General features: G+C 42.3%; 1 protein-coding gene across 1 annotated transcript in view; it reads left to right on the top strand.

Annotated features, from left to right (window-relative positions):
* LOC146805263 (zona pellucida-like domain-containing protein 1) overlaps nt 1-27,521 on the top strand; it is a 516,659-nt gene that overhangs the window by 81,296 nt on the left and 407,842 nt on the right. Inside the window, exon 4 of the mRNA XM_085622433.1 lies at nt 13,456-13,640. Within this exon, the coding sequence (XP_085478559.1) occupies nt 13,456-13,640 (185 nt within the window). The remainder of the gene's footprint in view (nt 1-13,455; nt 13,641-27,521) is intronic.

Below are 27,521 nucleotides of genomic sequence, written 5' to 3'. Positions count from 1 at the left end.
ATTTATTACAGGCGTCGGATACGTTCTGCTATTATTTGGACATACAGAGTGTATGGGATCAGAAAAACATCTAGTATTTTCACAGGATCTTCCTCTGCCTACATAGGCTATGGTCTCTGGCTGTCCTGAGGAATTCCCTGATTCGGACACTTCATCTTGCTCAAACTCGTCTGTTCCCAATCTCTCTTCATGAATACGTTCTATTTCTTTACGGATTTTTCGGCACATGGCTATTATACAATTTTGCTTATCGTGTCTCCCTTCTGATATATTCTGACTCCATCTTGTAAGAGTAAGCATTGCATTCGGGTCTACCCCCGGACGATCTTGATTTCTGATCACACAGTTTATGAGGAAACGTAACAGTTCCCCCTGTATTTCTACTTTCTGGAATTCCATAGCTCTGTTAATACATCCTGGATCTCGTCCTGTTTGAACGAAATGATATATGTTATCCAGATGCGTAGTCATCCCTGGTAACCTCGCTAAATACTCTGCGGCTCGCCTAATACGTAATGATGCCAGGACCATTTCGTCCTCTTTACCAACCACTGGGTCATATCTACAATTTACAAGGAGTTCCTTAAGCGTACGTTCATTTACGAATTTTGGTGTACGTGAATGTGCTGACTCTTGAAAGACAAGTTTATTTATTCTAGGTGGTGTGAAAGTACTGCTAGCACCTCCCGTGGCCCCATCTGGGGCGTCGGGTGTGAAAGGGTTCGTCGAACGTGACACCGCAACTATGGGTGTCGATACCTCTGTAGAGTCGACTGCGGAGACAGATGCGGAAACAGATGTGCTTGCCGAAGCTTGTGTCGGGACTTGCTGTTGCACGGGAACAGATACCTGATCCTGACGTTGAACCCCTCCGCCAGACGGTCTATGTGGTGTGGCGTTAGCATACTCGGGAGCTGCGTCATCTAGATATGAGGAAAGAAAAACATCTTCTGCGGTTCTGGGATGTCCTTTTGGATGTACCTTAATTGGAAATAATGGGGGTGGCAAGTCTTTTGGTATTTCTGGAGCAGCCTTAGGTAGTCCTTCGGCTAGAAGGGGATACATACCATTCATAAGAGCATTACTTTGTCTATTTACTTGTTCTGATTTCACTCGGATACCTTCCTCAATTAATAGATTTTCTTGAACTTTATTTGAACTTTCTTTACTCCTCTCTTCTTGTCTACGTGCTTTTTCTGTTCGTCTATGAGATTCTTTACGCCATAACTCGACAGCGTCTTTCTGTGACTGTCTGACCTTTCTTTTCCATAACTCTTCCTCCACTTTCATGATGCACTCTGCATCCCAGGTTCCCGCTGCGGGCCACCTTTGACTTTCCGGTAATCCCTTGGTATAATCTACCCATAGATCAAGAAACAATATGGCATCTATGCCATGTTTATGGTACATGAAATGTCCTGGAGTGTCTCTAGGAGGAATAGGAACTGCTTCTTCAAGCACCCCTTTTCTGGTAGTAATCTGTCTTAACTTCGAGAAGAGCGGCATATTAACAACTAATCTGATACTTACTCTTGAACTTACTTAATACGAGAAAAACAATAATGAACAGTGAACAATGAACAGTCATTCATACCACAATATGCAAGACATTTCCTGAATACTTTAAACATTAAACATTAAACATTTAATAATGGTCGCCAATGATGACAGTCTGCTTAACTAATCACCACGCTGAATTCTTGACAATAACTGAATACTTCGGAATACTTGATATACTGCTAAACAGTACATATACACTGCTAAACAGTGCAGACCGGATTTGTGTACCCAAATCCGTCTTGACCGGCACAACCTATGTGCGCGTCAACACGCCTCCCCGGCGATGGTACTCACCGAGTAGCTCCTTGAAACGGAAGGCCTCAGAGAATGGACAGGACTCGACGACTGCGGACATCGGACCCTCTGCACATCGGGATTTCGGAAAACCTGGTGGGCCTCTGTATACCTCGGATCTTGCTCTCTCAGCTAGGCTCTGGTCGGGATACTTCGCACTTCTCACCGCCTCGTCTGGGTTGATCGCAGCCTCAGTCGCCCCCGCTTGACCGGAGGGAGCTTACAGGAAATCCTGCTGGTACGCGTTTATGGTCCGTCCAGCTGTGGCAGGAGACCGGGCCTGCAACGCACCGCCGGCGCGTGAGATGAGAAAGTGTCCCTATTCGGGCGCCATTATGTGGTAAATAAAATAAATATTACCTGACTGAATTTCGTACGGAGTCTTAAAATAAAGTAAAATAGCTCAAAATAACAAGAGGCAGAATCCGTGGTATAAGAGGTTCTCTAATGGGCTTTATTCCATTCAAAATGGCCGACTCGAGTGGCGGCCTTCAGGTTCCGTCACCACGAGGGTTCAGGAAGTGAAGTACAATAATTTGTTGATAGACATACATTTTTATAATAAGTGCATTACAATGAAACGAATGTAGAAGGCGTAACATTTGATAAGAAAAATGACGTGACAGTGACATAATCGAAACTAGGCGTAATAAGGAATAAAAGAAACATAATTGGTTAGGATTATCAGACATAGGTGGATCTATAAGATAATACTTGGCATAGATGCGCGCGCGGCAGCATGACGTGTGATTGACGTGCAACTAGGGGGTGAAGGGGACTTGACATTTAACTCTACATGTGGAGACGAGAAGTCTGGGGGTCAAGTCAACCTAATCCCAAATCATATCTAACATCCTATGTTTAAAGAACTATGTTATCCACAAGGAAGGACACTCGGACAGAATCTATTCTATACTGACTGTGTGCGTGTACAAGCATCTAAGTGTCTATATGAGATGCGAGGGGCAGAAAACTTTCCATGGCAGCAGGGCTATGAATCATTTGCATGAAGACAGAGAAGCCTGGCCTTTTGCTTGGTAACTGGAAGAATGTTTACTTAAACTACTAGGCAGGAATGCATCGGCTGAGGGGGAAAATAGATAATTCGAAGGTGAAATACAGCTTCTTGGCAGGCATGCGAAAACTGGCCGAGGCAGGCACCGTTAGCTGCACAGGGAGTAGGACAAAGTTCATGGATACAGATGCGAGCTCAAGCTGAAGCTGTCAGAGACAGAGAGCAGGGAAAGGCTTTGAGAACAGAATCGGGCCTACTCGCCTGAACTGTAAAAATGGAGTAACTTAGCCATATAAAGTCGGTGGCCTGTCATGCTTAGGAATCGAATATCCAGCCCATAGATGGCGGATCTGACAGAGAACATGTTGACGGTAGACACACATATGTTTGCGTCTTAGGAACTGGAACTGGAGGGAACATACATGTACTTGTAACATGCATATAGAACCGTTGGGGTCCAAGATAGGGGACATAACTGATCAGGAAAATCCACATTTCCACACCTATGTTGGGGGTCTAGCTGGGCCCCCAACCCAATGTAAGTATTGGGCCGGGCCTGTTGTCGGGGACACTGATGGCATAGGCCCTGCACAAGGGACCTGAGAGAAACTCCGAAGCTCCCCTGAGATGGCTATAATGCCGGGGAGAACTGAAACTATGGCTCCTGCAGTGTGCAGACATGTGCTGGGAGTAAGAGCCTGAAGGGAGACCGTGCAGGCTGCTCGGCAGCTGGAGTTGCCCTTTCCTCTTGCGATTGGCCTGCATCAGTGACCATCAGAGAGACTTCCTTCTGACTTCCCTGCAGGTGCAGGTGGTTCTGAATCCGGGCACCGTACAAGTAAGGTGCAAGTGAGAGTCCAGCATGTTATGGACATTTAGACCTACTGGTGGACATCTGGTTCCAGGCCAGGGGCTGATCAGCTGCTCGGGGCTACAAGATGGTGTCCCTTGAAATCTATGATGCCGGATTAGAGAAACGGGACTCATGTAGCTCCATAGCCCCTCTGTCTATGCTACAACACATGGTAAGTAGCCGCGAAAGCTACACTCATTAAAGATATGACCCACTGAAGAATGACTGACAAGGTAGGGTAGGATGGGAGAAAGCAACACAGCTACTGTTCCGGATGGACCAATGAGACCCTCACCCTGATGTACAGGGGTGGAAACGCCTCAACTAACATCTGGAGCTGGGGTGAAATTCAAAGTCCTGGGGAGACTGGAGAGACAACCTCTATGCTTCCCAAGAAGAAATCCATGAGAGGCAGTGTGCTACCATATATAAATAAGATGCAACCTAGATTGGCAGACATGTGCACACCTCAGCAGTCCCTCAGAAACATGGACCCGACCAAAGAGAACCTACTAGAGAGCCTCCTTACTTTAAAGACAGAACTCCGTGATGAACTTCACCAAGATTTTGAAAAGGAACTTGCAGATATGAGATCAGATTTAGGAGCTAAATTCCAAGAGCTTAGATAAGTTATTGATTAGGTGAGTCAAAGGATGCTGGATGAAAAGGCTTAACTGGAAGCCCATGAGTTCGGCCAGGTGGCTGCCTCATCCCATGGCATGACAATGGAACAGTAACTGTTGAGTAAGTTGGGGGACTTAGAGAACAGCACACAGAGGAAAACATAAAACTCTGTGTCCTGTGAGAGGAGGTGACGAGGCTGAACTGACCACATTTGCTACAGGCCTGCTGATGTCAGTTTTTCGGGGATGAATGCACAGAGGTCCCTTTGGATAGGGTACACTGAGTGGGCCAGATGAGATCTTTTTCCTATGCAGCAGCTTGCAAAGTCCTAGTTAAGTGCCATTACTTCTCTGAGAAGGAGGCTGTCCTACGGAAGGCACATAAACTTGACACAGCCTCATTTAAGGGCCACTCATGCATCATATAACAAGATGTTGCTCAGATAAGGCTCCAGCCGCATGCCACATTTAAAACCAATCACCCAAAAACTATGTGACGAGGGAATCAGTTAGAAATGGACATTTCACTTCAGCCTTTCTTTTAAAATCAATGACAAATCTCACCTGGTCACTGACTTCCTTCAGACTCCCAGCTCTTGGGCCTGACGACTTCCCAGAGGCATCCCTGGGGAGGAACAGAAGACATGCTCAAGGTTTGGGGCTTGATTCAATTGGCTAGAGCTACTCGATGAATCTCCACAGGTCCTAGCGTAACTAGGGGGATCAAGAACCTCTCTAGGTAGGACTTAAGTGAGCTTGGTGGCACACTTTGTGGATTACTCTTAACTGCTTCAAATAATCACACGCTGCTGCTTCTTTCTGAAAAAGTGCTGCCATGTGATGGGTGAACGAAGTCAATCTTCAGTGATTGTGCCTTGGCCAGGTCAGGAGTGGGGGGAGACCTTAATATCCCTCCTATGACCCCACTAGCTGGCTTCATCAAAGCAGTGGCCTACCTGGTACAGGGTTGGGATGGTGAGGTGAGGGCCTCATTCTCCATGGCAACCAATAATGAGGGGAGATTTAGGTGCTCACATGCTATATATATTTAAGGGATACATATTCTTACTTGTTCTTTTTGCTTTGATGATTATCCATTTTGTAATTTCTTAGGTCTGTTTACGTTTTAGTGGTGAGAGGTCCATACCACAGAACACAACACCTACATTATTTGCTTGCACTCCACAGGCTGCTTTATTTCTCGCAATAATTAGCATACATGCTCCGAACATTAAGGGCCTCAACACTTCCCACAAAGAGGGTCTATCTGGAAAGTGTTAATGATATAAACAGCCTGGTATTTTATGTCTGAAGGAGATCCATCTCTTGAGAAAGGATAAGGGGAAAAGTGTGACATAGAAACTACCTCACAGTATAGCATTCATCTGCACTCACCAAGGAACAGGGGTGGCAGTACCCTTCAACAAAAGTTTTGCTTCTTAGTTCTAGGAAGGAAAATAAATAAGGAGGGCAGATATCACTCCCTGGTTGGCAACCTGCAGGGGTGCCTCATTACAGTCACCACTCTGTATGATCCAACACTGCCCAGGACACTTATCTTTTACATTTCTTGGAGATACTGGGAGAAATAGCTCAAAGAGAGCAGACCTTAAAGCACTGTGGAATCCTCAGCTGGATAGAGGGAGGGGTCTGGTGGGATTAGTGGGAGCATTCTCCAAGTGGCTAAATAGGAGGCCAACCTGTTGGAGGTGTGGTGGGAGAAGCTATGGCTGAGTGCCTCGGCCTCCATTTATTTGAGCTACAAAAGCTAGAGCAAGACATCAAGAGACAGAGCAGAAAGGCTCAGCGCACCGCCTCTCCAGTTAACACGTAATCTAGTCACTACCAGTGGTCAACTCAGACAGCATTATGGCAATAAGACTGAGCTGGCCCTTCTTCAACTAAAAAGTGGACCTAAGTAGATAGAGACAAGGTAGGCACACAATTAGCGAGGATGTTGTGCGCTAAGCATGACAAGGAATATGTTAAAGTTCTTCTATGCTGTTTCGTCAGCCAGAGTGACACTGAATGCTCTTACTTCTCATGCTTTTTCACCGAGCAGGGGCGCCCGGAGGTTTGCCCGCTCTTGCCCCTCCTTTTTCCCTCTTTATTGAACCCTTGTCATCCAACTCACTGATTTTCTTGTAGGCGGATTGTTTGGCTTACATTGGGTGTCCCAGTCCTCCGTAATGTCTGTTATGATCCTTCTTCAGACCTTTGAGCCAGTGTTAGATTACAAAATTAACTATGACAAATCAAATGCCCTGAACTTGACTCTCAGAAAGGAGGAGGTGAATGAACTAAAGTGTATGGTGCCACTTTGTTGGACTCCCAAATCCATCAGAAACCTAAGAGTGTACATTACTAGAAGTGTCAGGGAGCTGTTTGACGTTAATTACCCATCGTTAATAGCAAATCTAAAATGTGATTTGCAGACATAGGAAAAATGTGTTTACACCTGGGATGGCACTGTTAAAATGAATGCTCTTCCATGTCTCCTATATCTGACCCAGGCTCTGCCAGTGTGGTTAGATGCAACGCTTAATGAGAGTTCATAAGGAGAGGTAAAACACCTAGGGAATCCATGAACCTGTTTAGTGCAGCCCAGGGAGACGGGAGGAGGGGCCAGTATTTCCCAGTATTTCCCATTACTATGCTGCAGCACAACTGAGGATTAAAGTAAGATGGTCCATGTTGGAATCCAAAAAGAATTCGAGGCAGATGGATCATGCCACAGACCGGCACCTGCTTTGTGCCATAATACGGTTAGATAAAAAAACAAAGGCCACGTAACGCATAACACTCCTGTGCTTACTCCTCCTGGTTTGTGGCAATAAACCTAGTGACTTACCCATCGCCCCATACACCTATACACCTCAATGAGGATTTTGCATCAGCATTGGATGGTCTCTGCTTCTACCATTGGAGGGAAGGACGTTGCCAGATGATTTCTGATATGTTGAGTGCTTTTAATGCAAAGCTGAGTCCCATCTCCCTGAGAAACAGCAATTGTGGTATGCAGTGCTTGATTTATGAAAGAAAGAGTGCTGCTGCCCAAATCTCCACTCAGAAACCTGTGGCCAGCACAACAAAATATTAGTGCACCAAATACCAAGGCTGGAAGTCTTAAATCTGTCTCATTCCTCCTTAACCCACTGCCAGACACTTGCTACCAATTTCTCTCGCTCCTTCAGGTTTCAGTGTAGTCCCTTTGTTACGGATTTTGGGTTTATGGGGGAATAGTGTGGGAAGTAATTTAATTGTTGTTAAGTAATCATTAATTGGTAATTAATTTTTAATAATTGGTAATTATTGTTTATTAATTGGTAATTAATTTGTATTAATTGATTCATTGATAATTATATTAATTGTATTAATGTATTATTCGTAGCGGGTTGTGGGTTCATAGGGTAATAGGGTGGAAAGTAATTTAATTATAATTAAGTAATTATTGAAAATATTTTTGTGTATTGATAATTAGTTTATTGTTAATTATTAATTGGTATTTTTGTATTATTTATCAATTTTTGCTATTGAAAATTGACTGGTTGTTGATTAATTATTAATTGGTAATTAATTTGTATTAATTGCTAATTAATGTGTATTAATTGTTTAATTGATAATTATGTTAATTGTATTAATGTATTATTTGTAGCGGGTTGTGGGTTTATAGGGGAATATGGTGGGAAGTAATTTAATTGTAAATAATTAATTATTGAAATTATTTTTGTATATTGATAATTAATGTATTATTAATTAATTATTAATTGGTATTATTTGTATTTATTAATTTTTGGTATTGAAAATTAATTGGTTGGTAATTATTAATAGGTAATTAATTAAAAAAAATATTGGTATTTATAATTAATTAATTATTACATATTTTGTGATGGGTAATTAATTTTAATACTTTTTTTATTGGTATTAAGAATTAATTTATTTTTAATAAAATATTACATTATTATTTTCCCTACTATTGCACTCACTGGAGTGGGAATAGTAATTTTTACCCCTACGCTAGCCAACACTTTCCCTATTGTTGCACTCTTTGGATTGGGAATAGTAATTTTTACCCCTACGCTATCCAACGCTTTCCCTACTGTTGCACTCACTGGAGTGGGAATAGTCAATTTTACCCTCCTGCTATGAAGCTGCACCAAAGATAATGAAGGAACAGAAACTCCACACACCTATTTCCGGCAGGGCAGGTGTGTAGCCCTCGTCATTTCAGAGTTGTTCTTCTAACGACATAGCATATGTGAAATGACTGAGAAGGAAGCATTATCACAACCCCGACTCAAACTCTTCCAACATTTTCCCTACACTAAACAAGCAGTGGCAATGCCAATAGTTCAGGCTTTAAAGGAATATTGTATGGTACTGCAAAGATTTCCAAGTAAATAGCATGGGAATAGATGTGTATTTGGGTGGAAGCAAAGAACTGTAGAATAATTGAGAATAATATTGGGTGTAGGTTAAATGGTCAGGTGACAGTTGCACTGTCAGCCCTGACCTAAAAATCAATGTAGATTAACATCTGGCCTGCCCCACATCTGTGCTGCTGCCAGAGAAAAACATCATAAATAATCTAGTTTTCTAAGAAACTTCAAAAACATTCCAATATCAAGTGTGTGCCTCTAAAAGTTCGTTTAGGAAGCTGGATAAGTAAACAAAAGTATTATAGCTGTGTAGGGTGCAATCACATTTGTATGGAAGCACACATCTGCCCAATCAAAACATATACTCCTGGGTGCCCACATGTGGGCTGAGCCAAAGACCATCTTTCGTGATGCTCACACAATTGTCTAGTGACAGCTGCCAGACCGCAAAAACAGCTCCAGTTTGTGAGCTGATGTGTTTTTTCTGATAGAATTGACCGGACAGCTCATGCATGTGTGTGAGTGAGAAGTTTGACAGTGAACAGCTCCCACCCTCTGCAGTGCAAAACACACATCCACATTCTATAAGGCAGGCTTCCTGGGTACACTGCAAACTCAGTCACTCACCAGAAGCAAATATACATTGGCAGGTTTTCCAAGGGAACAAAATAAATATTTTAAAGGTTAGACAGCACTCCAGTGACCCTTGAATGTCTGTAAAGGGAAGAAAGGGTATGAGCAAAATGGGACCTTGAACATAACAACAACACTGATAGCAGCAAAGGTTCAGAGGGCTAGGAAAATAGAGGGTTGTCCCACCATCTTTCTGAGTTTCAGTGGCAGTTAGCAATTGTTTACGTGGAATAGAGAAGCACAAAACAAAGGCAATTTGGCAGAAATATTCATAATGGCCGCTCTATGGCCAAGATTTCAACACCACTGCACTAACCCAATAGAGAAGTCCGGCTCTTCAACTTCAGTCTCCTAATGCGCTTACAGTGAAATGCATAATGTATGCTGTGCATATGTGCATCACACTGATGTTCCCAGTAGAAACTAGGTTCACTCCCTAGCAGGAATAATGTACTGAGCATGAACCTGTGAGTGTTCTTCAAAATAAACAAAGTATCGGAAGGTTTCAGCCTCTGTTACTTTTGTGAGCTCACAGGAGCATGTGGGGCAAGGAGACAGTCTTCATGTTGACACAACCCACATTGTCCACCAGCTCTGGCGCCATAGTGCGCTCTTTAAGGCGTATGTGCACATGTAAACATGCAAAATAACATCACTCAAATTGCAAGGAAGCCAATGATAGAAGTGGCTGACCTATGTTTTACAATGTGGTGGGAGGTAGCAAAATGTTAATGACATATAAACACACCAATGGAGGAAGAGGGCTGACCAAAGCCACTCTATAGATGTATACATGTATGTATTTTTATGATTTAATTTTATTACATGAGGCCGGAAAACCAGTTGAAGCTGTCGCCAGAAACTAAAATGAGAAGATTGGCAAAAGCCGGTGTTTTGTTATTCTGAAAAATAAACTTAACACAGCATTTAAAAAGAAAATCACAAGTATTTTAGAGTTCTGTAAATTTTCTCTAACTGGTTAATGAAGCCAGCTGAGGGAGAAAGGGCATATTAAAATATTAACAATTTGATTTAATTCAAAATCTGACTTAGTGACTAAATCTTAGCCTTTGGAGAATGTTAAACCATGCACAAGTCTCTTATTTGGCTCTAAGAAAGGTGGCAACAGTAATCTTGAAATAATACACAATAACTTTTACATCTCTCATAAATCACAGGGAACTGAATTTATTGTATTAGGTCCTGCCGTGGTGGCGCAGTGTTTGTTGTTTATCTACTCACATATATGGCTGTCGTGTAGTTCTTATAAATCTATATCGGATCTGCACGTTTAGATAACATAAACTGTGGGATTGGTGTCCAGACTGATTCCAGACACCCCTACCGGATATGTTCGCCTGGATACCAGCTAGCTTACAGTGCCACTATGAACTCCTCTTGCCAAGGAGCAAATAGTTTCGGGCAACTATCGAACACGACAACCCTGTCCCCTCAGGGATTGTAGAAACAGTACCTTACTTTTCGCTCAGTCACTCGTGCTCACTTTGTCTCAGAGAGAAACACAGGATAAACGGTGGGGACTTTTTCAATAAGTATTTATTGAACCAGTGTCATTCTAGTGTAAAATATGTGTGCTGCAACAACCATAAGAAATAAACAAATATAAATGATTCTAAGCACCAGAAGAGTAAATGGATTGTAGATTTCTTCCATGGTGCTAAAACAATGAATATATGCAAGCATATAAATACATGACAGCAATAATGTGTACTCCTTCAATGCTAACCCTAGCTAGACTTACCTAAATGTACCTAGTATGTATGTAGGTGTATAGCCAAGAATATCCCTAGGATAAAACCATCCCCATTACCTGGTGTGAGAGAATGCAGGACCCCGTCTTGGTCTACAGATGGACACCCCGTGGGGATGTCAGACCACTGCGTGCTGAAGTGGCTGCGTGCAGGAACCTCAGCGTCTCGCATCAGTGTGTCAGCATGGAAGTCTTTCTCCTCTGTCTGCTCCAGCAAAGATATGGTGCTTCTACACCCAAAAGGTAATCTCAGGGGTTCTACCTTGCTGTGTCATGTCGGCAGAGGATGACAATAGTGATGAACCTTATACATAGTTATTATGCAGAAGATGGTGATCCTGCTGTGATTCTGAGAATCCTCATGCACTATAAATGAGGCTAGTTTCGGAAGAAAACCACACGACATTTATGCAGCACCTAATCTAGGTAAAAAGTCAGCACCAAACCCGTTATGTAGTACAATGGCAGGGTAAATGTAGGTGAGAGGTTAGGAGACTACCCAGGCGTATATTGGGGTACATTGTGAATCATTACAGGGTGTTTGATACTCTTTGCCACCCATGACTGAACAGTGTTACAATTTAGATCTTTTAAGTTATTTTTAAAACCAGAAAAAATAGAAATATCTCTAAAAATATGAGCCAGAACATGAATACAGTGATTGCCATAATAAGTAAGCACCCATGTACAGAAATATTTTGGATTTATTTGATTTTGCCAATGATGTGAAGCAATTTAACAAGTATTGGCGAAGCAAAAATAATTGCTAGACAGAGCAAGTGGCAGTGTGTGGAAGCAGGAGGCACATCCCGCACTGGGTGAGTGGTGTAAGGAGGTTGGGTGGGGCAAGGGGAAAGCAATAGGGAATGGATTCACAGCGAAGGGATTACATCCGGCATCTACTTTAAGTCAGATGTAAACTCTATGATCTGCCACGGCTAAGAAAGCCCACCCAGCCAATGGCGACCTTTAAAAACCTTCATTAGCCAATGGCCGAAGTGGGTTTATCTAAAATCCCCTCTTCTTTTGTATGTATTTATGTGTGTATGTGTACATACATGACATTAGTGTAACATGAGGTCTCTCCTATGAACAGCTACTGCAGTAGACAAGGTCTAAACATTAGCAACATGGAATTTCACTACACATTAGAAAGGCAATTACTATTTTCTGATTGATGCGCATGCAGAATATATACATAAATATCATCAACACCATTTATCCCAATATTCCATGATCTAAACATGAAGTGCATAGAGCAAATTGCAATATTGCGACAACTGCTTTATTGGATACACTTATGGACAACACCAGAATTAGTGGCATACAGAGAAGCTGTAAGAGAACTCTTAGCCATTGACATATGTTTCACTTTTCCCTGGCTAAGATTTGTAAAGAAATGGTTCATAGAGTTAGGCCTCAGTTTATATTGGACATAGCTTAACATCTAGTTGCAAAGACGTACTAAAGAGAACGTATTGGCTACATATCCTGAACGCACTCACTCCATTGCAATCCAAGATCAGGAAGGCTAACAACTCAATTCCTTACTTTTAAACCGAACCCGAGTTGTGAAGAATTTCTTGATAATGTACAACTGTACTTAGCAAGAACTCTGTATCTGAAGTTAAGGTACAACACCATGCAGTAAACTGGGGGGGGGAGACCGTTCCTGCACTTTATGCACTACATGCACTTTAGGGTCCACTGAAAATACAGCACATATCCTATTCTTCTGCCCAGTATATGTCCGGGCAAGGAGGAAATGGATCCGACCGTTGTGCAATACACTGGGATTTAGGAAGCACCAAGAGGCACTGAAGGTGCTGACAGCTAGCACCGCACTGCACGTAATATTTGCCTTATCCCAATACTTGTTTGTAGTAGGACTAATAAGAAGCAAAATGGGGCTAAAGCTGTGATGTTGCAATGAACAAAGCATTCATAATTGGGAAAGTACTTTGATCTGAACAAAACAACCAGCTATTTTAATTGTACCATATGAAGTTTTAGTCAGTTTTAAAAAGTGTACACATTGGGGTGGATGTAATGGAATGCTTAGTGACCGGTTTACATTGTTTTATCCAAAGATTGATGATTATTTTACTGAGAATATTTTATATATACTGCTTGATGCATTTTCGATCATATTGTGAATGTTTGTATTGCTATGAAACCTTTATTAAGGTATTTCAACCCATTATATACGTACATATATTCTTTTCTCTTGAAATAGTCTCTGAAATCGTAATGTATGAAACAAGAGCCTACATTTTATACTTCAATGTTTTTACTCAAACATGTTTTATTTGTGTCCCAAACTATAGATCAACAGTACCATTGGAGATGGTATTTTCAAGGATTTTTCCAACATTCAAAGTGTTAACATCAGTGGAGTGGTCCGATCTAAAGACTTCACTTTGGGCATAGTAACATACAACCCAGACCTTACGTATTTGTATTCTTGTGTTTACCCGATGCAATACTTTTTGAATAACACAAGGATGGATGTGTAAGTTGAGCTACATCATTTATATTTCCTTGTGCCTCATTGCTTACTGATGATTTTCTACTGCTGTACCCAATTGTATACATGAGTTGGATTGCTAGATTTAACATAAAGACTTCGGAATTGCCCTTGGATAAGAACCACTGACAATACAGTGCAGTTTGGCTATTACCTGCGTGCAAAGAGCCTCTAATTTTGCTATTTGTCTCTATAACATATTTTCTGTTTATAGTTCAAGAATATTTGCTGAGAGTTTGCTCTATTTTATTTATTATTTTAAAAGTTTTTATTGGGCCAACAAGGACTGCGTGGCATCATAATGCTGTGTACTTAAATAGTACTTAAATATTATAGCTCAGATGCGCAGAAATATGTTTTTCAAATAATGAATGTGTTACATTTAAATACCAAGCCCGTGTAAAATAGAAAGTAATACATTAAACAGTACATTTCTTTTCAGATATTTCCTGACAGGGTAGTTGGCCATAGGTCTTGATCCATGTAGCTGCCTTATTTTCTACATGGTTTTGGGTGGATAGAGGAGAGGTTGGGGTTGGTATATTATAGTGATTCTTGGAGATTGAAATTAAGAACATCAGGATAAGGCATTCACAAAGAAATGAAGCAAAAGGGTAAAAAAGATAGAGGAAAGAGTCATGCCAAAATGGAAGCATAAATATCCCACAGTGTACTTGATACTTTTCTTGATTTGCAATTATTATGGATAGGAGACACAATCAGAGCCGTATCAACTTCAATTGTCTATTGGTTGTATTCGGATCACTACTTGTCTCAAGCCGCCTAGGTCCCCGAACAGTGCATGGACAGATTTCAAAGTACTTCTCGAAAATTAAAGAGGCAAAAATGACGAAATACCCACATTTTAGGGCTCTTGATGAATTTAAAATGATTTTCCCCTGATGGAAGAGCAGGAGGAAGCAAATGTAAGAATTGGACAAGATCTACTGTGAAGTCCTTACAAAAGTCTTGAACATTAAATTAAGTGAATCACCAAGAGATTGTGCTCTAGTGGTCGTAGTTAGGGAATTTAATTTTGGCTTATAAGAGTTAGGATCTGCTATTAAGAAAATGTCTCTGGACTTTGGATAGATATTTGCGCTGAATCCGCGGGGCGCTAGAGAGCCAGCGGCAAGATAGCCCCACTGTAGTGCAGCTCTACCAGCCAAGTTCAAATATCCAGCTTAATCCTTATTATCGATGCTCATCCTGTCCTGAATTAAATGTTGCGAGATAAGGAGAATATGCAGAAGACGTAGGAGGCCGTTTTTGTGCTCCTGAGGCGACGGAAATTGCTGCGACTGCAGCTGGTGACTGAGACCACGTGGGGGCAGGAGCTGGAAGAGGTCCCTCGGACGGTGGAGTGGGGCACTGAAAGTAACTCGGCCTGTAGCCACAGATACTACAACAAATACAAGTGGTAGGAGGTAAACTATATCAGAGCTGTGCCAGACCTCGCTGATCAAACGAGAGCAGCGGGAAGGCACTGGAGACTACCAGAGACTGTGAGCGACTGGCGTGGTGCGTGGCTTTAGCTCTGGGGTTTGGAGGCCAGAGCTATAGCCCACACATCCTTCCCTGAGGACATTGCTGGCAACAGTAGCACTACCGGAGCGGAGAGGTGAGGGAGGGCACCGGGAAAAGGGACAGTGGGAAGATGATCCTTGATGAATATAAACATGCGGAGTGCCGGGGCCATGGCCTGCGGAGGAGAACTGCTGCAAAGGTACTGACGGACAGCTGAGGCCTGAGGAGGGAGCGGTGGGTTGTAAACCAGGAGCTCGGCTGGAGCAGCAGTGCGGGGCCTCAGAGCATGAGGATAGCAGTGCTATAAGAAGCTGAAGATAGTGCTTGCGTAATAGAACATACTTCTTCTCTGGCATGGGCCGAGGTGGGTGTTCCCCACAGGAACACAGTGAAGGGGAGGACTGCGTTGGATGGAGCGGAGCCCTACTGGCCAATTAGGGGGACACCCCCTTTGAGATAATGGCGGTCGGAGAACCTAAGGGCACCTAGAGCCCTGCAACAAGTGTGGTGCGTAGGACAGCCGAGGGGGTGGTCGGCTGCACTGATCCTTTACCTGTGGGGCATGTCCCGGGCCCAGTAAACTTGTGACAGACAGCTGAGAGGGGCCTGAAGGCAGGAGAACAGCATGCACAGCCTGTGACAGGGAATTGAGGTTGCAGACTGGAACCACTGCGCGTGTATTGCGATTGGCCTTCAAAACATCAAAAGTGACATTCCGAATAAGTGGTGCCACCAGCAACAAAAAGGGGAAGGCAGACAGAACCCAGCCCAGACTAACCTTCAAAAACAAAAATGGGGAGAACAGGTGGAACCTGTCTGAGGATAGCGGAGCTGCTGCTTCCCTGGCTGACGCACCATCATTGGAGGCTATGCAGCAAAGCCTACAGTCAAATGATCGGAAAATGGACACCTTAAATATCCGGATGGATTACCTTACCACAAAACAAGAGAAACATACAACATGCCTCAACGAAGCAGAACAATGTATTTCCGCCACGGAAGATAATGTCCGCACCGTGAGTCCCAAATGCCTTAATATGGAAAAAGCATTGGCTGTAATACAGGCTAAAAATGAGGACTTGGAAGCCTGCTTCCGCAGCAACAATTTGTACATTACAGAGATCCCAGAGTCCATGAATAAGGAAAATGAAAATTTCTCCTACCTGCTGGTGGTGTAGAGGACACATAGAACACATAGAACACTTGTGGCAAGACCGCTGCCAGGTACCCCTCATCCTATAGTGGGACAATTACTGAATTACGGAGACTCCAATGCAATCCTCAAAATGGCCAGTGAAAAAAAACAAGATCACCTATCAGGGGAATACAATATCCTTCTTCCCAGATTTTACTGCTGACTTCCAAGGGCGAGCGAGGAGTACCTCTGAGTGAAGAATAAGCTACACCTGGCAAAAATCCATATGCCATGCGGTATCGGACTTGGCTGCATATAGAGCATCGTGGCGGATCTAGAATCTTCACGACTTCCAGGGCAGCTGCGAAATTTGTCAAGAAGATAACATCTCAACAGCAGGACCAGAAGGACCTGGATGAGGAGTCCCCTGCAAAATGATGGCACCTGTCATGTTTAGGGATAGGGGCTCTAGTTGGGCCTGTGCAACGGACGCAGACTTGCCTGAACTGCTTCCGGGAGGGATACTTGGGAGTAGGTGGAGGGCACTGTTGGGGGTTTGATGGGGACCCCTGCAACAGAGAAGACTATAGTATTATGGTAAGATTAGCAGGAGTGTAAAAGACTGGGTGTGGCTGCATTTGGACAATAAGGGTACACTGACTTGTGAGCCGACGGAGCCAGGAGTGGGGCTCTCGTCCGGCGCCTACAAATTGTTATTAGACTTTTCATAGACATTGATAAACATACAAACTCCCTTGGTTGGGATTCTGAGGTGGGTGGTGGGAGAGGATTTGTTGTTAATGGGTTTGAGTACTGAGCATACAGCGGCACTATATGACACCAGCACCAAAATGTTCATGGTACATCTAAAGGTATCTACATATTTTTATCAAACCAGCGAAAAATATGACATGTAAACAACTGTCGCTTATAACATGGAATGTGAGAGGCCTAAATAACCCTCATAAGATTTGCCAAGTGCTGGCCTATTTAGACAGGCATACTATACAGGTAGTGCTTTTACAAGACACACATTTAACTACACACATTGAGACCATTGTGGGCATGAGATGGACGTCGATAAAGGTGGCCTCTTCTTACTCATCCTACTCTTGTGGAGTGCTATTGTTGATAAAACGAGGTACACCCTCTGTGCTTACCCATTCTGAGGTAGACATGCAGGGCAGGAGCATTATTGTGCAGGGCAGATTCAACGACACTTCACTGACCATAGTAAACACATATGGCCCTAACACAGATGATTCCGAGTTTTTTCTACTCAGATGTGGGTCAAATTACGCTCACTACCCCCATCGGCCATTGTATGGGAGGGGATTTGAACATCTACCTATAACCCACAATGGACAGATTGGGAAATTCTGATAGACCCATGGAAAGGGCAGCCTGTATAGTCTGAGACAGTATGGCTGAGAGCAGACTGCTGGACCTGTGGAGAGTGCACAACCCTTGGGGATGGAAAGGAACTAACACATCATCAGTACACAGCATGTGGTCCTAGCTGTATGACTGGCTGGTCACCCCCGAAATCAATGCATGGACAGAAGATGTGTGCCACATGCCCAAAATGCTCTCTGACCACACTCCAGTGCAATTGCCATTGGAAATCCCTGCCTTTTTTCTCCTTTTGTTGCTGGCCAATAGGATTGCCCTTTTAAAAATGATCATCCTCCCGAGGTTCCTTTGCCTTTTCATTAACATCCCAATTGTGTTGCCCTTACAATTGCTGAATACCATACACTCGCACATGATCAAACTAGTATGGGCCGGTAAACAACCTATGGTCAGGTGCGGGTGGGTACTAACCCTGTCCTATGCACAGAGAGGGTTTGGAGCCCCAAATACTCATCTATACTAACTCTGTGCCCAAGTACATTTCGCACACTATTGGTATCACCCTCATGAATATATATTACTTTTTGCAAGAGAGGCCCATAATGCGCACCCCCTTCCTCTATCAGCGCTCTTGACTCAGTGGAGAGCGGGAGCCCCCGCCCTGAGATTAATACAGTAAATTGCACTAAGGAGACCTGGCATACACTTGCCATATGGGCTAAGAAAATGCCACCATATGTACCAGCACTTCCACTCACTTGTCACCCAGATCTATCGGTCACGCATGCTGCTGGGGCACTGGCACTCTTAAGAGACGCTTGGTACACGACCATGGGAGATTTTTTTCCTGATCAATCCTTCCTCTCTTTACCAGACTTTGCTACACAGCAACCAGAGACCCCAGTCGCAGTTTTTAATGTATGCGCAACCCTGGCCTCCCTTCAGGCTCTACTCACTGCATCAACACATAGACACCTAATCACCACACTATATAAAGTTGCCCTGCTAGAGGGACGTGGAGTAGGGCAGACTGCCCTACTCCACAAGTGGAATAGGGTTTTGGATCCCCCACTAATGCATGAAGAATGTGGGTTCTGTTGCACGCTTACTGGGATGTTTACCTCCAATTGCAGCTTCAGATCATACATTTTAAATACCTCCAGCAGACATATTACACCCCAGCTAAACTATCTAGATATTGCCCAAGGCCTGATGCAAATTGTGAGAGATGTGGTATGGGGGAGTCGGACTTCTTACACCTGTAATGGAGTTTTTCCAAAATTAACCAATCCTGGTTGAAAGTTCACTTGGGTCCTCACGAATATGATATCCAAAGAGGTTCTAGGTAGCCCTTCAAATATGCTTTCTGGCATATGTAAAGCAGTTGCATCCAGCGCATAGGAGGTTTGTGGAGGTAGTGTTACTACTCGCCAAACGCAGAGTGTCTCTGCACTGGGGGAGGGAGCACCCGCCGAAACTGCTGCAATGGTTTAAAGATATGGTATGTTGTATGGAGCACCTGGAGCTACATGCTGAGAAACTGATGGCGGCCTCACACCCTAGGGACATCTGCGGTCCGTTGACAGCCTATTTAATGTCTATCTCTACTGACACCTGTGCTGAAGGTTGAAACTGTTATGATAATGTTGCTGCTGGATTTGTGTTATTACACTAATACCTAAAGGTCATGGAGAAACAGGGATTGAGTTGCTGGTTCCTATGTATATGATGTGAGTTTGAAGATAATATAGCATGTAACATTGCCTTACTTCTGATGCCACTGTATAGTGAATGTACTTTGTTTTAGTCATTGTTTGGAAGCCTATACTAAGAATTTAATCTTTAAAAAAAGAGAGATTTTAGCTGAATTCAATTCTCCAAAGATGAGACATGATCACATTTTCCCATCTTAAGCACCCTACTGATGTTCTGAATATGTGAAATTGCATATTCAGGAAGGCCTAGACTGATTGCATTTTCATAGTTTAGCCAGGGAGCAAAAAGTGTGGCATGCTGAGACACAAATGGGAGAGGAAAAGGGTAGAAAAGAGAGACAATAACTAAAATATTTCAGGTACAAAAGCGGGTCTTCACCACAGTCCTGATAGTGGAAACAGTAATGATCTGAGTCCTCTTTGACACAAAAATTCTGAACTTATGTGTATGCTAATGGACATTGTCTCCTGAGGAGGGAGACCGTTTACCATCCACCATATGATGGTGACAAGTACCAAGCAGAAATTACAGTTGTTCTATGGGCTTGCTTCTTTGTATGTGCAACTAAGGGCCTACAGGGTATCACACTCTACCTGTAAAAATCCAGTGTCCACTCGTTGACTAGGATAAAACTTTCAAAGTTGCCAGTGCCAGACTGTACCTGAATTAGTTACTTGACTAGCATGTGTTGCACTTATAAGGGCATTGTGAAAAGTACATCACAAAATGTGTATATTCATTACCTGTTGGAAATGTTTTTGAAAATGTCCTTTTTACTTTATAATGTATTATCATTTACTTTTAATTTTACACAAAATTGATTAAATTTTTTGGAAGTCTTTTTTTAAACTGAATTGGGAAACATCCATTACAACGCAGTCATTATAACGACCTACCTTTAAAACACAACTGTTACAACGCAACTGCCTTTACATTGCATGCCATTACAATGCATGCCATTACAACGCATGTCACTACAACGCATGCCATTACAAAGCATACCATTACAACGCATGCCATTACAACGCATTATAAGTTAAGTAATGGAGATTTTTTTAGTATTAGGGTGGGTATGGGTTTTGGGGTACATGGAAATAGTAATTTTTACCCCTACACTATCCAACACTTACCCTACTGTTGCACTCACTGGGATAAATAATAATTTTTACCCCTACACTATCCAAACATTTACCTTACTGTTGCACTCACTGGAGTGGGAATAGTAATTTTTACCCCTACACTATCCAACACTTACCCTAATGTTGCATTAAAAGTATTATGCGTTGTAATGGTATGCGTTGGATTGGAATGCGTTGTAATGGTAGTTTTTAAAAATGCGTTACAATGGCATGTGTTGTAAAATCATGCAATGTAATGGTAGTTGTGATGTAAAGACTGCTTTGTAATTGCATGCGTTGTGACGTCAAATATTCAATGAAATGCATGCATGCATTGTATTGTGAAAGTCTTTTTTCTATGTTTATGCACTTGGTAACTGTGTTTCGCTAAGGTAAATAGGGCACACTGTTACAATGTTTCCAATGCTTTGACAAAGACCAGTGTGGTCGAAATGCGTCAGCACAAATAAATAATTTGGATTTACCCTGGAGTGCGGGCATCTTTGTGAGCGTGGCGGCGCACGCAGAATTTTGTACATATGTATGTATACTTAGATGAGTTTAGGTTTCTGCTCTGCGAGTATCCAGTACTTCCGTCCTTCTATCACCTCCCCAAGGTGCATAAGGACGAGGCAAATTGTGGCATCAATTAACAGCTTACTGGAAAATTGCTCTATCTATATAGACTCCTTCTTCGCTCCATGGGGGAAGACCCTTAGCTTGTATATTAAAGACACTCATGATTTTCTGAGATAGATTGAGGGCCTAATGTGGGAGGAAGATATGCTGCTCATAACTCTTGATATTACCAGTTTGTACACCTGTATCAATCACCAACAAGGCATAAGAGTGGTACAATGTTTCTTAGACAAACGTCCCTTGAAATTCTGTCTGCACAACAAAATGCTTTTCATTGAGTGTGGCGGGGCAGTCGCTCCTCAGCGGAGGAGTACGTAACTTTCCTTAATTCAAAGGACCTCAATCTAAAATTCAGTGGACAGATCAGAAAAAACTGTTTAGTGTACCTAGACCTAGAAATTCATGTAGCAAATAGGCAGATTCTGACCAGGCTCTATCGAAAGCCAACAGCGGGCAATTCTGTCTTACATGCACGCAGCTTTCACCCCAAAAGTATGATTAACAACATCCCTTATGGGGAACTACTGCGATTAAAATTAAATTGCACAACATCTCAGGAATATCAAATAGCTAAAAATAAAGCTTTCAGGCGCTTCAAGGTCAGGGGCGACTCACATCAGGTTCTGAGTGCAACAGACAAAAGAGTAGACACAGTCACGAGAACAGAACTACTGATACCCAAGACAACACATGCCTCAACATCTAGCAGTAAAATTCAACCCGCCAGAATGATTACTCGCTATAACTCTAGATCTTCACAATTAGTTAGGATCTTTAAACAGAATTGCCATAATCCTAAAACTGATTATATAATGAAGGATGCCATTCCAGTTCAACCCCTGGTCACTTATAAACGCTGCAAATCGCTTAGTGACTACTTGGTCTCGAGCCACTATCGCGCACCCACACACAGGAAAGACAGCATTACCGGATTTTATCCGTATATGCAATGCAAGGCCTGCAAATTTAGTCAGAAAGTCAACAGTTACGTTACCATTGAGGAACCCACAGTAAAGAAAAAAATCAGGTGTCTGTTGAATTGTAACTCAGACTTCACAATATACTGTTTAGAATGTCCATGCCGTAAATGATATGTGCGGAGCACTATACATCCTGCAAAAAAGCTCGTTTTAGAGCACATAACAGTAATCATGATCAGCTAATATTCTTTTGCATAGATCAGGCACCCAAACAGGAAAGAGGAGGAGACAGGGTCAGGATTCTCTGGAGAATGGAGTCTAAATACATCATTGACCTTGATACCATGGCACCAACAGGTCTGAACATAACAGAAGAACTTTGGACCCATTTAGAGTAACATTTCCAGCACTAAGGGTTACCTGTATGACATTCGCTCAACCTTTCTTTCCTGTGTGATCTATCCCAGTTAGGCACAGGGACGTATTCCATGTTTAAATGAAATTGTTTAGAATTGAATTTGGTTCCAGAGATGTATTTACAAATATGAATTTTCTGCCCAAACAACTAGTGGGACCGATTTATTATTATGTTTTTCTGCAGCCCTTGTCCTCTAGTCTGCAAGGCATATAATTTGGCTTGATTCAGGGAATTCAGGGCTTGATTGTTTTGTTTTGAACATCTAAACAGGTTCGGTATTTTGCAATTATTTAGAGGATGAAATGAGCATTAGCTCTCAAAGAAATGTGTAACATTTTGCAATATTTGTCGTTTTTTATCCTCTATGAAAAATATTAGCATTTTTCGGATGTATTGACTTTTGGGAAATACCTGCCTTTTTTCTGTATAATAACCGTTTTGTAAATAGACTTGCATATATTTAAACACTGCCAGAGACATGTTAAAAGATGGCCTCTCTGATGGACACCGCATTTGGGTGCAAAGAGTTGATTTTGCCATCTTCGCTGTTCATGACTTGGTTTTAACGTAAGCACTGTGCACTTTAAAATGGTGGCTTGTATAGCTTCTTACCGACATTGAGGAAGGCGGCAACACCGAAACGCGTCTGTTGGGGCGGGGGAGGGTTTTGCACAAATAAATCACACAAGAATTCCCGTGAGTGCTGTCCTCTTTTCAGACTGACTTGAATTGTTCACCGTTGTGGTAACACATATATATATATATATATACACACATTAAAGCATGCACTTGGAGAATGAAATTGCACGAGGCAAGATTACAGCACTGATATATTTTGCACATTTTCTCACATAATTAATGACATTATGAACTGCAGTTTAAAAATATCCAAAACAAACTAACAAGAATGCAGTTAAATGAAATCTTTCGATTAAGCCGCCCTGCCAGGGTCTGGGGCTCTTTAAAATGAGGAAATTGTGTGTAGATATATGTATATTCACTGAAAAAACCATAGGTTTCAGAGACGTTATAGTTAGAAATTAGCATTTAAAAAACCTTAGAAAGTCACAAAAAAAACATAGGTTTCAGGGGTGTTATAGTTAGCTGGCCATTTCACTCGTACAAAACCATAGAAATTCCTCCGTTATAGTTAGTTCTGCTAACTGTAACTCGCGCGCCCGCAATGCACTGCTGATGATGTCACATATTGCATCATTCATGACATGGTCTGTGACATCACTGATGACATCTCAAATGACATCACTGATGACATCACTGATGAAATCATCCAGTGAATGTGGTTTAGTTTGAAATTTAAATATGTAGTATATATATATACCAATCTGTATTTAAGATTGAGTGGATATATAACTGTCTGGATGGAGGATTTAGTAGCTGTCTGACTGTCTGTTTAAGTGATTAATTAAAAGTGTCTCACTTAATACATGGATTAGTAACTAAACTATGTGAATGTGTGCAGCACTGTCTCTGTTGTATAACATGCAGCATCAGGTGGTCACTAACTACATGAGTGTGTATATTAGTTATTGATTAGTTGGGTGAGTATTTGTATGGGACACTGAGTTTGTGTGTGGTTGGATGGGGTGTGTGTAACTCTATGCATAGATGTGTAAATGGTTGATTGACTAGGTGTATAGGTTTAAGAGTCCATGTGGAAACAGTTGTTTGGGTGACTGAGTGTATTTATTTGTGTGTTGGTGAGCGAATACATGTTTTAGTTGTATATCTTCAACAAAGTAAAAAAATAAAAGGCATTGTATGTGAGAGTTGGTGTATATAAATAAGTATGTGTAAGAGTCAGTGATTGTGAGAGTAACTATATGAATGAGTGTATAATTGTAATGGTGATTTTTTAACATATCAACTATGAGTTACTATGTGTTTGAATAAATGAGGTGTTGGATAATTGTGTAAGTGAGTAAATGTAAGTGTGATTAATTTTTTTCATGAGTGAGTAGGATGACTGCATAACCGACTAAGATGACTGCTGATGTGTCAATGTCTATATATGTGTATACGTGCATTTGATAGTGTTCTATTAATTAGTGACTGCATGTATAAATGATTCTGTTGTTGAATGGGTAGTTGTGTGTGTAGACTTAGGAATCAGTGAGTGGGTATGTAGTAACTGGTATTGGTGTGTCAATGGTTTCAAATAAGGTACCTTGTATTTTACAGTGAGTGATGAAAGGTTATACTAGTGTATGATGAGGTGTATCAGATTGTCACGTGGATGATGTCATCAGTGATGTCATTTGAGATGTCATCAGTGATGTCATCAGTGATGTCACTGACCATGTCATGAATGATGCAATATGTGACATCATCAGCAGTGCATTGCGGGCACGCGACTTATAGTTAGCAGAACTAACTATAACGTAGGAATTTCTATGGTTTTGTACGAGTGAAATGGCCAGCTAACTATAACACCCCTGAAACCTATGGTTTTTTCAGTGAATTTCAAAGCTTTTTTAAATGCTAATTTCTAACTATAACGTCTCTAAAACCTATGGTTTTTTTCAGTGAATTTCAAAGGTTTTTTAAATGCTAATTTTTAAGTGTGATAGTAGTTATACCTATTTTTTTGTACTGATTTTCGACAGTTTTTTAACTGTTTATTTATAAATATTTTATTCATTAAATAACATTATATATTTTTCTGAAAATTGCACACACAAAAAGAATTCAAACTGAAATATTGATTAATTTTCTTGTTTTCATTTTTTATTTGAATATATTTATATTATTTTCTTTAAAAAAAAAATCGAATTTTTTTTCGGGGGTCGTGCACTCAAAGCGTACACATCACTGTGGGTGCACGCATTCTAGCCGCCATTTTAGAAAAGTCTAGAAGGATCCGCGTACGGTGTGCGACGGCTGCATGTTTTTCAGTTACATCATATACATTTAATATTACGTGATGTGCGCGATTGGTATGCAACCAGTCCGCGAATCCTGCTCCCGCGCATTCGCGACACATGCGCATTACGGTACGAGATGCTTGCGCGGTTGCGGGTCCCACGTGACGTCATATACGTGCTGGGGCACGCTGTTTCAAAATGATATGTATGTGTCTTTAATATACATATTAGGGCAAGAGATTATCTAAGATATGCATAAAAATAATATATTTGTATTTATAATAAACTTATATTATTTTAAAATATATTTTCGCGAAGTCGGGTGTGTGCATCGTGAGTGCAGAGAACCAGGTCAGCAGAGCTGCTGTAGAGCCAGAGAAACCAGGTCAGCAGAGCCGTTGTAGAGCCAGAGAACCAGGTCAGCAGAGCTGCTCTAGAGCCTAAGAAGCAGGTCAGCAGAGCTGCTCTAGAACCAGAGACCCAGGTCAGCAGAGCTGCTCTAGAGCCAGAGACCCAGGTCAGCAGAGCTGCTCTAGAGGCCGAGAACCAGGTCAGCAGAACTGCTTTAGAGCCAGAGAGCCAGGTCAGCAGAGCTGCTCTAGAGCCAGAGAACCCGGTCAGCAGAGCTGCTTTAGAGCCAGAGAACCAGGTCAGCAGAGCTGCTCTAGAGGCAGAGAACCAGGTCAGCAGAACTGCTTTAGAGCCAGAGAACCAGGTCAGCAGAGCTCTTTAGAGGGAGAGAACCAGGTCAGCAGAGCTGCTTTAGAGCCAGAGAACCAGGTCAGCGGAGCTGCTCTAGAGCCAGAGAACCAGGTCAGCAGAGCTGCTCTAGTGCCATAGAACCAGGTCAGCAGAGCTGCTTTAGAGCCAGAGAACCAGGTCAGCAGAGCTGCTCTAGAGCCAGAGAACCTGGTCAGCAGAGCTGATTTAGAGGGAGAGAACCAGGTCAGCAGAGCTGCTTTAGAGCCATAGAACCAGGTCAGCAGAGCTGCTCTACAGGCAGAGTACCAGGTCAGCAGAGCCGATTAAGAGGGAGAGAACCAGGCAGCTGAGCTGCTTTAGAGCCAGTGAACCAGGTCAGCAGAGCTGCTCTAGAGCCGTAGAACCAGATGAGAAGCTGTATGCTTTTAACAAATAAAGTGTGTCACTTACCTGATGAGGAGTGCGGCTTCATCTCTGGGCAAAGTTGGTAGAAATAAAATTGCGGCGGCTCCGGACCGCGGAAGCGGCGCACCGCCCACACACCAGCCAAAGGGTCCGCGAAAGTTAATTATCACTTGAATATGGGTGCAACAGGAGAATAATTCAAGCGTACAGAATCCCATCCGGGAGCCAAATGGAGGGTTAATTTGTCTCTAAGTATGTGCCAGAGTCCCAGCCCACTGGAGGGTAAAGAGTATGCGATGGACTGCATGTCCCAAGGTGCAGTAGTAAATGGAGATTTTCTCAAAGGGTGCACCGGAAGCCATAGATTTTAAAAGGCACACGAGGGAAAATGCAGCAGCATTGAAGATGGACCTCTGACATGGCCCCTGACGAAGAACCAAAGAGACTTTGAAACGCGTAGGGCCAAAGACGGAAAACGGAATGAGAAGCTGTATGCTTTTAACAAATAAAGTGTGTCACTTACCTGATGCGGAGTGCGGCTTCATCTCTGGGCAAAGTTGGTAGAAATATATATATATATCTATATATCTATCTATATATATATATTCACTGAAAAAACCATAGGTTTCACACACGTTATAGTTAGGAATTATCATTTACAAAACCTTGCAAATTCACTTAAAAAACCATAGGTTTCACACATGTTATAGTTAGCTGTACATTTCACTCGTAAAAAACCAATGAAATTCCACGTTATAGTTAGATCAGGTAACTATAACTTGCGCGCCCACAATAAACTGCTGATGACGTCACATAGTACATCACCCATGACATGGTCAGTGACATCACTCATGACATCAATGATGACATCTGAAATTACACATTGTGGATTGCGGTCGCGCAAGTTATACAAGTTTCACGTTCCCCACCTTTGTTTCTCAGTGCGAGAGACAGAAAATGGCGGCCGACACTTCCTGATTTTGACCGATTTGAATGTTTACAGTCATGTAACCACCAATCAGAATTGAGCTCGCGCACGGCACCGTACGCG

The sequence above is a fragment of the Triturus cristatus genome, chromosome 8 (assembly GCF_964204655.1).
Source record: "Triturus cristatus chromosome 8, aTriCri1.1, whole genome shotgun sequence".
NCBI lineage: Eukaryota > Metazoa > Chordata > Amphibia > Caudata > Salamandridae > Triturus > Triturus cristatus.
Note: the sequence above shows the minus strand (reverse complement) of the source record. Positions and strands in the feature narration are given on the sequence as shown.